This window comes from Peromyscus maniculatus, chromosome 5 (assembly GCF_049852395.1).
Source record: "Peromyscus maniculatus bairdii isolate BWxNUB_F1_BW_parent chromosome 5, HU_Pman_BW_mat_3.1, whole genome shotgun sequence".
In the NCBI taxonomy this organism is placed as follows: domain Eukaryota; kingdom Metazoa; phylum Chordata; class Mammalia; order Rodentia; family Cricetidae; genus Peromyscus; species Peromyscus maniculatus.
Window position 1 is genome coordinate 123031699 of NC_134856.1, and position 12729 is coordinate 123044427.

At 43.0% G+C, this 12729-nt stretch overlaps 1 protein-coding gene across 5 annotated transcripts in view; it reads left to right on the top strand.

Annotated features, from left to right (window-relative positions):
* The window catches only part of Hivep1 (HIVEP zinc finger 1), a 147462-nt gene that overhangs the window by 38079 nt on the left and 96654 nt on the right, over positions 1-12729 (top strand). Inside the window, exon 1 of one of the 5 annotated variants that reach the window (XM_015991007.3) lies at positions 11111-12703. The exons of the other annotated variants lie outside the window; for them this stretch is intronic. Within the exon in view, the coding sequence (XP_015846493.1) occupies positions 12697-12703 (7 nt within the window). The 5' untranslated portion in view covers positions 11111-12696. Of the gene's footprint in view, positions 1-11110; positions 12704-12729 lie in introns of those variants that run through there. 5 annotated transcript variants of the gene reach the window in all.

Sequence of the window (12729 nt, forward strand, 5' to 3'; positions counted from 1 at the left end):
GAGAGCAGATGTTGAGATCAGCAGCCTGGTGAGGCTCTGGGTGCATCTTGGGTCTGCCCTGAACTCCAGTCTTAGGCAGTTTTATTTTCATACACTACTTGATCAGAAACATGCTTCCCCAGTGAATATGTGGATCCACATAGATCTTGTTCTCTGAAGCTCAGGTGGCACCTGGGTCTTAGGAGGACCAAGAGTTTGCTGTGAGAATGGAGAGAGAGGATGCCATGTTCCACTCTAAGCAGTGGCTTTTGAAATGTCAGATTAAGCTAAGAGAAAATGGAAATTTGAGTTTTATGTTGACATATCAGAGCAAATGTTTGTGTTTGTATGTTTCCTTTAATAATTCATGGACTGAGTTACAGCGCTCAAGAAAGCAGGCCCCTTTCCTCTCCTGGGCAACACAGTAGAGCTGACCCTGTTGGCAGAGGTGTGGGTGAGATAGCCCTGAGGGTGTGAGAATGGAATAGCTGCTCCCCCACCCCCACCCCCCCGGACTCCCATCTGCCATGTGGTGGTGAGGGTGAGGGTGAGGGAAAGATGCCCTCCGCCCCTTACCCCTGCTGCCTGTGATAAGTGAGGGAGCTACAGGCTAGCATACAGAAGGGCTGCATGGTTTAAACAATGGGAGGCACTTTGCCAGGCCCTGGTTACAGGACTCCGGGGGTTGCACACTTTCCCAGCAGGTACAATAGAGTTTCTTGGAAGGCTTCCTTGGGGACATGGAAGAAACTGATGTAACTGAATGCTTTATGACAAGCTCCATGATGGGTGCTGTCACAGGTGCTGATCTGACAGTTCTCAGTGTGCCGGGAGATAGATTTAGAAGGGTCCTGGGTAGCCTGTTAATTTGTTCCAGTGCCCGCAGCCACGAGGACAGAACTGTTTCTCAGCAAACACCATCAGTTTCCCCATCAGTCTGGAGTGGGGCTCGTGGCATGTGTCCACTTCCAGCAGTGGCCTCTTCCTTTCACAGGTGAGCACTGAGCAGCATCTAGTTCTGGACCAACCCAGAGATCTTAAATAACGCTGTGCTTGACTCCGATCTCTCAGTGCTTAGCAGTTAGGCTGCATCTACACAGTTTGAAACAATTGCTCTAACATTGTTTTGTCCATTGACATTTCTAGACTTCCCTTTAGCTAGGCGTCTCCACTTTATCCGATTCTTCAGCCTTCTTTGAAGGTCCTGAGTTTTAGGAACTAGGGGATTCAGGGGATTCCAGGCTAGAGCAAATGGGCCATAGCAGAGTATGAGGATGACTATGGGAGGGCCCCTCAGTGGTGTTCATGAACACAGCATATTCTGGAAGTCTTCCAAGCTGACGTTTTAGATAAAGAGAGGAAACTGCTTAAATAAAGGACCTTGTCTTTTAGGGGTCACAGGATAGTTTAGGATTGAGAAGAGATGAATTTTGAGTGTTATGTAGTGAGCATGGTGGCTGCTCAGTACATTTTAATATGTGTTAGTAATGTAAAATGTAGAAACTGTTCATTGTGTTGTGTGGCTTTAGACTGTAGTCTTACCAGCTCCAGGTATCCAGAGGAGCAGGGTAGCCGTGAGTGAAGGTGTAGGTGTGTGTGTGGGAGGTGATGTATTCTCTCAGTCTAGTTATGGTCATCACGTCTATTTTAGTTTCAGGGTATTCAGTAACATGAGTACTACTGAATCAGGTGTTGAAATGTAGAGATCTTTTTAGAATGTAGAAATTTAATGAATTTATCATGGGAGTTCTTGCTTCTCCTTATGGTGAAGGTCATGGTAGTCCACAACCTCATGTTGGCATTCAGCCTTCTTCTCATTCTCTGAAATGGATCATCGTGTGCACCCCCACATCAGCTCTTTCTCTGTTTCAGCTTTGACTGCTGGGTCTTTCAGAGCTCGGGGTAAGAGTGTGGGATTTTGAGCTTTCTGTCATAGCTCATCCTGGTGGTAATTCTGCCACAATCCTTTGCTTGTTTGAATGAATGATTTCATTTTTGGAATCTAATGTCCTGAATGCTTCTGTCTCCCATTATTTATAACAGGTATCACAAGTAGCAAAGAAAGTGTTTCTCAGTCTGCTGCCTCTGATGACACATGCTTTTTATGGGTGGAGAAAAGGAAAGGTAAATGGATGATTTACAAGGAAGTTGAAGTTAGTTACAGATATTCACCTAGTGGATTCCTAACCAAGAAACTTATTTTTCCCTGGCAGAGTTGAGTTGTTTTAGTAAATAAGCTTTATTTTTCTAGAGTGCATTATTTGGGACTTCAATAATTTTTACTTTGCCGAAGGATTGTTTCTTTTGTGACATTTTGCTTCTTTTAGATGTCGCTTATAGAGTTGGAATTTGATGAATTGGTTTGTAACATTAAATGAGGGAGGAAAGTCAGAAGGTTTGTTTTTGCCACAGGAATGCTTGAACCTGAGTTTGCTGGGCTTAGTAGATGCTCTGTTGTAGGCTGGGTCAGTAGGCTCAGCCTGGGACTCAGCCTGTCCTTCCTTCCATGGACCACACTACCTGCTGAATGCTAAGGTGTTCTTCATCTACTACCCTAGAAAGAGCAAACCATGGTGAGGCTTCAGATTTCCCCTTTGCATCCACTGTCTGCATACTACATGCTAAGCACTGATGCTCTCATTTGTGAATAAGGAGGGCTTTGAAGTCTGCCGCTCGTGGGCATCAGGAAGATTAAAGCTGACCGTGGAGCTGGCAGGTGGAGCTGGCAGTCAGGCTGCTGGATGCATTGCTCTTGGTTGCCATTGTTTCTAAGCTTGTTTGGGTCCTGTCTACCTCTGCCACCCCTCTGCTCCCCCAATTCTGATCTTATAGCTGGATCTTTTCTCCAAAGAACAGTTTGTTCCTAATGAGACCTCGAATGATGCATTGACTCACTTACTAATGTATTTTAATATTCTCCTGTTACCTGCCCCTCCTTCTGTTTATGTTACAATTTAACACATAATGATGTTTTTCTTTCTTTCTTTTTAAGAAATCATTTTAAATTCGTATTTTATAATTCTTTAAGATACTTATGTGGTTCCAAAGTATAATCTAGAAAACAAAATACTGCTAAAGAAGCCAGTTTCTCCCCTCCAATAAGTTTCCACTTCAAATTTATGGCTTCTTCCTTCCTTCCTTCCTTCCTTCCTTCCTTCCTTCCTTCCTTCCTTCCTTCCTTCCTTCCTTCCTTCCTTCCTTTCGAAGTAAATAATAAATACATTTTGAGAAAGGTTAAACTCCGTAGCCTAGCCTAGCCTGGAACTGACTACATTTGTGATCCACCTGCCTCACCTTTAAAAGTGTTGGGATTGCCCATGTTGTAAATCCACATCTGGCTTATTTTTTTATTTTTGTCTTTACTTTGTGTATGTATGGTATGTATATACAAACAGATATGTTATGTTTATAGGTAAAATATAACTGGGGTGCCTGTATGTCTTTCTCCATGAATGTGCGTTTCCTATTTCTCTAGCTACTCTTGTGTACCAGTGTGCACACTCAAGCCGCTCTTTCTCTCTAGGCAGAGAGGAATTGTGGGAAAGGGTGGTACGTGACTGGATGTTGCTAAAATCGTGAAGAGGGATGGAAGCCTTTGTTGTTACCTGTTAACTTCTGTAAACCCTCGGTTAGCTGCTGCCCAGCCCCCTCCTCCCACACGTACTTACGCTTGCCTGCAACGATACTGCAGCTGTCCTAGGAGAGAGCCCCGTGGCTTTCTGAAAAACTCCTCTCTCATGTATGCTGGCCCCGATGAGTGATAGGAGGAAGTGCTGTCTCTGGTTTCAGAATGAGTTCAAGCCCTGTGTGGGGACTTTCCAGACGAGAAGGTGCTTTGCTGGGCGGTCACCTTGGAGAGCGAGAGCTCGGCAGCTGGGTGCAGCCAGCCCAAGCAGGCCTCTAGGCTGAGAGCAGGGTTTGGAAATTGCTGACTCTGGTTTGTGCAGAGCTTGGGGTGAATAAAGAAATGTCTTTCAGGTGGAACCAGACTGGGGTTTATCCATGGAGATTTAGTTTATGTTACTCACTGCAGACACACACTTAAGAAATGACATGCAGCTTCTGCAAAGTCTGGAAAGTGTGTGAAGAAAGACCTCAGGTGGCTTTGTGGAGTACATTGTCACCATTGAGGGTTTTAATCTTTAAAATATAAACATCTTTTTATAAGATGCCCATTGTATATGAAGTACAGTTATGTGATATCTGTGTGGGTGATATTATTTGATCAGTTTTTGAAAGTTAACATTTCTGAAGACACTGGCAGGTGCTAATAGTCATTGTGTGTCTCCCGTGACACATCAGTTATCTCAGGAATCAAAACCACCTTTTGAAACATACCTAAGATATGTTTGTTTGTCAAGAACCGGAAATGATCCCCAGATTATCCTGGTACACACCCTTGTCATGCCCACTGGACTGTGTCGCCTCAGTTTGCTCACCCCTCTTGTTCTGAAGCTCAGCACAGGGGATTCCTCAGTCACTCGGTGACCACTTCCGCCCGAGTAGCAGCCAGTGCTGTGCTGTAGCCTTTGGTGCTCAAATGGCTGGGAACATTGCCCCAGAAGACCTGGGCTCAGAAAACTTGACCTTGGAGGGTGAGGTAAAGATCTCATCACCACATTTTTTTTTTAAAAGTATAGTTTTCCTTATTAGAAAAGTTGTTCACTTCCTGTAGCTGGACTAAATGCCTTTGTATTTCACAGCTTTAGAGATTTATTTCATTTTTAACTCTCTCTCTCTCTCTCTGTGTGTGTGTGTGTGTGTGTGTGTGTGTGTGTGTGTGTGTGTGTGACGAGCATGACTGTCCACCCATGCACCCAAGGAGACCAGGGGTATCAGATGTCCCTGGAACTGGAGTGACAGGTGCTTGTGAGCCACTTGACATGGGTGCTAGGAACCAACCTTGGTCTTCGTAAGAACAGTCCATGGTCCTAACCACTGAGCCGTTCCTCCATCGCCCACTCTGCAGTTACTTGCCCCAGATGAGAGACTTTCTGTGCAGCTGCTTTAACCCATTCTCCTCTGAGGTGGAGAAGGCAGGCAGTGTCGACAGTGACCTAGCTCTCTAGTATCTGGTGTTTCAGAGCAAAGTGTGTGAGAGGCAAGGTAGACAGTTACTGCTCTCCTAATGTGCTGCATGCAGAGAGAGGTGTGTTTGTGCTCTGTCTTGCCAAACTGTGCTCATTCTTTAAAAATTGAATTCTAAGTGCCAGTTTCTAGTTGGGTTTCCAATCATCGGGTCTGTGAAAGGTCGGAGCAGTAGCAGCAGACGGATGCAAACAGTGAGGAAAGGAGGATCATGGGAAGGGAAGTCTAGCGAGTCCACCAAGTGCTGAATGCTGACCGAGCATAAAAAGTGCCACCTGTCTCCTGAGGCAGGAGATCAACAGAAGAATGAAAAGCCCAGAGCATGAGTTCATGGAGTGATGAGGTTCCATGGAGCTTAGAGAGGGCAGAACCAGGTTGTGACTGAAGGCAGGTGGCAGTAAGATGCTGTGGCTGCAGGTAACACTTCCTGCAGCTGGTGTATGTCCGGAGAGAAAAGGACAAGAAGTTTCCTTTTCCGGCCCCATGAGCTCTCCTGCAGTGAGGAAAGCCATGGGAATGTAGGAGGGAAACCATGCTGGTGGCTGTGGCTTTCAGCTTCAGCACAAATGTGATTCAGATGAAAATCTTGGTATCAGCACAGTGCCTGTTGCCTATTTAAAAGCAATATTATTTTCCCCCATCAAGAATATCACTAGAACAATAAGGCGGTGTATGTTTTCATTGGCCTCCATGCTGAAATGTGAGCTCCCAGTGGTTAGTACCAGAAAAATGGGTCATCTTGCCTTTCTCCGTTTCAAGTAGAGATAACTACACTTGGAAGCTAATGGCTTTCATGCTCTCATAGCTCATAGCTCTCAGCAGTGTATAAAAAGTGCCTACTCTGAATTCACTTACTTTAATCTATCAGTTTTGGTGACAATTTGAAGTATTGTCTGTAGTGTTACTCTTGGTTCAGTCATTTGCCTGAGGACCCTGTAATACGAGGGTCCATGCTTTAGGAAGAACAGTATGCTGTCCTTCCTTCCCCCCACGGGTGAAGGTAGAAGTTCATCAGTCTGTGCTCATTGGAGAATTGAAAGATCATATACTGAGAGAATTATAGTCATTCATAACTGTATCATATGGAAGTAACTGCTAGTGATTGTACTTCGTGTGTGTGTTCATGTAGCTACATGTACACTAAACATAAACATTTGCACATATTTGAGCGTAAATGTGTAAAATGTATGTCTGTTCATATAGCTACACATACATCTAGACATTTTCATGTATTTGTATGAGCATAAATGTGTAAAATGTATGTGTTCATATAGCTACACGTACATCTAGACACAAACATTTCCACGCATTTGTATGAGCGTAAATGTGTGAAATGTACAGCACAGCTGACTTGGGGCAGCAGCGAGTGTCTTTCTAGTGCTCCTCCCCTCGTGTGACTGGTGACTAGTGTTGTCAGTGCCACACAATGACTGCACTGTGCTGGCCCCTGACTATTGTAATTGGCTGTGTGACTAGATGGCTTCTGTTGTATCTGCTTGGTACTGTGGAAACATGGTCATTGTTTTTTTCTCTTTTCTAGTTAACTATTAAGAAAAATACCACACTTTTCTTCTTTATTAGAAGTTTGAGCATTTGGGGCTGGGATGTGATTCCATGGTAGAACATGCATACAAGATCCCAGGATCAGTCTCCACAGAGTCTGAACATTTCCTTTGAGGACCTAATTCAAGATCATTTCATTTTATTTTGATCTTTCAAGAGTTACAAGAAAAATTTATCATCTTAAATACCAAAATTGGGAACGTGTCTATTTTCCCTTTGCAGAGTTGGAGGTGGAACCCGGGGCCTGATGCCTTCTGGGTGGGTGCTGTGGTGCTGGCCGCAGCTCCAGCTGAACACCATCCTTATCAGCCTCAATCTTCACTTTTTGTTCACTTTTTCATGGTCTTGTCTCCGTGTTAGGGCTGCTGTTAGGGCAGGATGGGAATTTCTTCAGTGCTTGCTGCCTCCTGGGATGGTATAATATTTGATAATTATATAAATGATGATAGAATCATACGAAGAACACTGATAACCAATGTTACAGTGTGCTATGGGATATCTATTTGAAAAATCTGGAAAGAAAAGGGAAAAACTACAATTAGAGTAATTGCTTTTGGGCTAGAGAGATGGCTCAGTTGGTAATGTTCCTGTCTGGCAAGTATAAAGACCTAGCACCCACGCAAAAGAGCTAGGTATGGTGAGTAGGCAATCAGGCTGATCCTTAGAGCTCATTGGCTAGTCAGTCGGCCAATCGGTGAGCACCTGGTTCAGTGAGAGAAACCCTATCTCAGAAGATAAGATGGAGAGCTATAGAGGAAGATACGTCATCTCTGGGCTCAACGTGCGCAGACATACAATGTGTGTGTGTGTGTGTGTGTGTGTGTGTGTGTGTGTGTGTGTGTGTATATATATATATATATATATATATATATATATATATATATATATACCTCCACACAAAAATTCTTTGATAATAAAGTCTATTATTCCTTCATTTATGTATTTATAAATAGCACCATCTCTCTGTATAGCCCCAGGAGGTCTAGAACTCACTGCCCTACTGTCTTAGCCTTGAAGTACTAGGATTGTTGTTTCTAATTAAAGTAGAAAATCATAGTGTTGTATCCAATGAGTTGCCTCAAATCAAAAGACACAGCATGAAACATATATAAAAAAACAGGTAGTGTGGAGGGCTGGAGAGATGGCTCAGAGGTTAAAAACGCTGGTTGCTCATCCAGAGGACCTGAGTTCTATTCCCAGCACCCACATGGTGGCTCACAACCACCTGTAACTCTAGTCCTAGGAAATCTCACCCTCTTCTGGCCTCCACAGGCACTGCATGCATATGGTACATAGACATGCATCTAGGCAAAGCACCCATACACAAAATAAAAATAAAACGAAGAATAAATTAAACATGTAGTATGAGGAACACTAATTATTTTGTTTGAATGTTTGATTTCCAGACTGGACTATTTTATTTTAAAGCTATTAAATTTCAGAATATAAATTGAGTTACTTCTGTCAGTGTCCTAGATTTGAGGCAGGAGATTTTACTTATTTTACTTTACAGGAGATTTATTATAAGGCCTTTCTGTGCTTACAAAACAAGTTATCCAAAATAAGTTGAATGACCGAAATCAGTGTGTCTAGTTTATATCCCAGGACAAGACAAGCATCCTCTAAGTCACTCCTGTTTGTAAGTGGGCACAGTGAGATATGGATGGGAATCATGCATCCTTGTACTGCACTGTGGAGCAGTCATGGGTAAATGAGCCCTTACTTACACATCTGATTGCTGAAGCCATGTATAATGTTAAGAAGACTGGAGCTGTCGTCCTGGGAGATTAGATTAAACCATGGAGCAGTTTCAGGGATGTGTTGCCCATGCTACAGTGGAAAGCTCTACACCCATATTCCTGCAGACAACATTAATTTGACTCCATATATTTTACATGCACACACAAACATGCACATACACACACACACACACACACACACACACACAAGCATGCACACATGCACACACATATGCTTTTTAAAGAGGAATGAAGGTAGGAGAGGAAGGATCTAGGACTTGGAGAGTCGTAGTGAAGGGTGGATTTGATCAAAATAAAATGTATTCTTATTTGCAAGGGAAAAAAATAAAGAAGAAATTTGAATGCATATTGCTGGGTGGAAGATGCCAACTTGAAATGGCTACATACTGTGTGAATCCAGCTATGTGGCATTTTGGAACGGATAACCTGTGGAGACAGTAAACACATGAGGTTGTGGAGAGGGGGAGATACATGGGTGGGGCTCAGAGGATGTTAGGTAGTGAAACTGTTCTGTATGATGGGTACCAATGCTGCATAAGTGCTGGTGTATAGAACTTTTGTCATAATACATGGAATGGACACCAGGAAATAATGGAGTGTTAATTCTGGCTTTGGTGATGTGACACTTCAGTTTAGGTTCTTTGGCAGGTGATCCTCTGTGGTGTGGTGCTGGATGTCTAGATGCTGATAGTTGAGGAAGTTATGCTTGTAGTATGGGGAAATATAAGAACTGTACTTTCCAAATGAATTTTGCTGTCAATCAGAGACTCCATGAATGTACATCCATGTCCATGAATGTACCTATTTTTATAACGAATGCAATACAAATAGATTTAAAATATTAATTTTATGTAATTTTAATTATATGTTTCCCACATCAGCAGAGCTACTGTCACTTGGAAGACAGGTTCTTTGCTAAAGAGAGAGCCTTATGCTTGAGCCAGTTGGCAGTCCACTGCATGAAAATCAAGTCTCACCCTTGTCCTCCTCCATAGTCTGGTCAGACGATGGCCTTGCTGCTCATCTGCATGACCCACAATCCAATTGCTCATCTTCATGTCCCACCATCCAATGTGAAAGGTCTTGAGGGTATCTCAAGTTTCCTCCCCTTTCTGTGATCGAAGACTTGCAGGCAGGAGGTCCCCAGGACAGCTAGTGTGCTGCTTCACTGTCAGCAGTAGGCCTCCTGTCCTGGAGACTCGGTACTATGTGACTAGTAGTGAAGCTAGAGTTTTCTCTCTGGGTCCCGCCAAGCCCTGGCAGTCCCATAGCCCACTTATAAAATAAACATACAGATGATTATATTATTTAAACTGCTCGACCATTAGCTCAAGCCTACCATTGTCTAGCTCTTACTCTTATACTCAGCCCATTTCTGTTAATCTATATGTTGCCATGTGTTCCGTGCCTTTACCTGCTTCCTTTATGTGATGCTCCCTGGATAGCTGCAGGCTGGCATCTCTCCTCTCTGCCTTCCTGTTCTCTCAGTTCTCTCTGCTAGTCCCGCCTATACTTCCTGCCTGGCTACTGACCAGTCAGTGTTTTATTTGTCAATCAATCATCCACAGCATAATAGCATTTCCTGATGTGCTCAAGGTTGTTTGGGGTGCTTCTCTATTGAGTATTTGGTAATACAACTCTTTCTGAGTGGATTTGAATGATGGGTAGAAATGTTAGTTTGGAGGAAAGGAGGAACAGGAAGAGGATCTCTATTTCTTTAGGACCCTTCATGACAATCAGTAGTAAGATGTGATAAGAGCTGAATTTAAAGTTTATAAGTCCCTGAAGCCAGCATGTTGAATTGTCCTGTTTCTGTCATATGTGCAAGTGGGAAGACATCTAGGAAGTCAGGCAACTTACATTTGTTTGAAACTTTACCTTGGTGCTTGGAGGACCATGTGCAGAGATTCAAAATAGGTCATTGTCAATCAAAAATGGCACTGTAATGGCAGGGCTCTGACTTGAGAGCACAGGCCAGTGTCAGTACTGCTGGAGACTTGGAAAATGTGTACAATTTATCTGTATTAGCATTTCAATGCAATACTTAGTGGGAATACTAACGATGTAGTTTTCTTAAAATAGCGTTCATCCAGCTAGTGAATTCACCCAGCTGGAGCTTAGAGAAATTGGTAAAGTTAAAAGCAGATGATGTGTTTGTTGCAGGGCCACTTCTAAGTTACTTGTTTCTTTTGAAGTTGACTCATAAATAAAATCCTAGAATTATTGACCTTATAATTAAAAGAAAGGCCACAAAACATTCATTTAGAAAGGATTTTTTTGTTGTTGCATTTCTGAGGGTAGGGTTATGAAAATGAATATAACCTAGCTTTTGTCTTTCAAATCTAGCCTGTAAGATCGTATATGAACAAATACCTTGTTTGGGGGTATTGAGTTCTGGAAATAGAGCTATTGGGTGGGAACTGGATAATCCATATACTTTAGGCCTGTGGCTACAGGCTGGGCATGCAGGGCAGTTTCCTCCCGCTCCCTGAAGTGGCTGCTGCTGGGACTAGTGAGTAGCACAGGCCACATTGAGTGGCCTTGTTAGCTTGAAAAGGAAGAGCTTCCCAGTGTGCATGCAGGTATGTGTGCATTTAATAGCTCACACTCACTATGAAGCTAGCAGCTGTTTAAATTACACAAACATTCTGAGTTTCAGTCTTACTTCGGGGGTGGGGATGTGGTGGGAGTGGGGATATTAGAAGCAAAGCAGGCAGTAATTTCCATGGGTTTTGATCAGATTGTGTCCCTGTGTCATCTGAACTCATATACACTTGCTCTGAACTCAGGGTAAAGGTCTCGATCCTCACATCATGCTGATCGATCCCTTTGCCACTTCCCTCACGTGTCCTGCTTTGAACTTGAACTTTAGAAGCGCTGGCCTCCTTCCCTTTGCTTTCCCTCACATCCTGTTCCATTTCCAGCAGCCACACTGCTCTGGGTCTCTTGAGTCTGTGTGGTCTGACACCTCTGGTCACTCCAGGTATCTTTTGGAATGCTGGTAGGCTAGGCTGGCCTTAGCTGTTTGAGAGACAGCTTCCATGGCTCCAAGTGACCCTCCTGTCTGTTTCCAAGCATCAGAGTGCCCAGCACATTGATAGGATTTATTAAATGCTTGTGGAATAATTAAATGAAAGTTTTGCTTCCTATTTCATTTTTGTAATTTTTTTGTGCATACATATGTATGTAGGTGCATGTGTGCATGCTCGTGTGTGTGTATATATTTAAATTAACTATTCTGTTGTCTTTGAGACAACCCAGTATTTAATAACAGTGTACAGGAAATGTATATTTTGTTATAATATGTATATTAAAACATTCTTTTTATTATATATTTATTATTTGAAATCATTTTTAACTTAAATATATTTTGAACATGTTCTTCTCCTCCCCCAAGTCCTCCCAGATCCTTCCCTAAGACCTTAATTTTTGCTGTATCCATTGCTCTAAAGCAATTTTAAAACATATTCTGGTGTGACCATTAATACCCGCCAGTTATTAATATGATATTGTAGATGAGGACCCCATCACTGTGATCTCTGTAGCCATACAAAGTGGGCACCAGTGTTGCCTCTTTAACTATGTATTCAGGAAATAAACTTGAAACAGTTTAAATACAAAGTGTTAACAGCTAAAGGGATTTCTGACCAGTCTGTGACTCCTGGGGGATTCTGCCTAGATAATTGACTGGTTGTTTCAAAAAGCAATTAAAAATAACTTGATTTTTCTAAATAAATGTCAGTCTCCAAAGGAGGCAGAGTATATTGGATATGGTTGGTTTGGGATCATTATAATGGTTGGGCAAGGTCTCTTGTCTCCATCTCTGTAGCCAAATTGCAGGCTAGCTAAACTCTTAAAGGACTCTTATCTAGAAACCCAGATACAAAGGGTCTTGCTGAGACACTGGATTGGGAATTGGGACTCAGCAAATTGCAGTTGTCTTTGGATCTTCTGTCAGGTTATGTAAGTGGTCAAACAAATGGATTTTTAACTCTGATTTTCCTAAGTTCAGAAGGATGTTTTGGAGCACAGGACGAGGAATGCACAGCTGTTACTTTAAGAAGGAAATTAAGTCTGGAGGGAAAGCAGGCTGTTAGGACTGCTGACATTTGTGGCCTCCTTTCATTTGCGTAAGAGGTGGACTGGCTTCTCTGTGGCTGCCGTTGCCATGGAGAGGTAGTGGGGGAGGACTCCCAGGACTGCAGCCTGCCAGCCAGTGAGCAGCAGAGCTGCCTCTGAGTGTGACGTGCAGGGGCTGGGAGCTCAGGTGTGCCAGCACACAGATAATGAGGATGGCTGACCTGCCATGGCTGGTAATGTGACTGTGCACATACTCCTG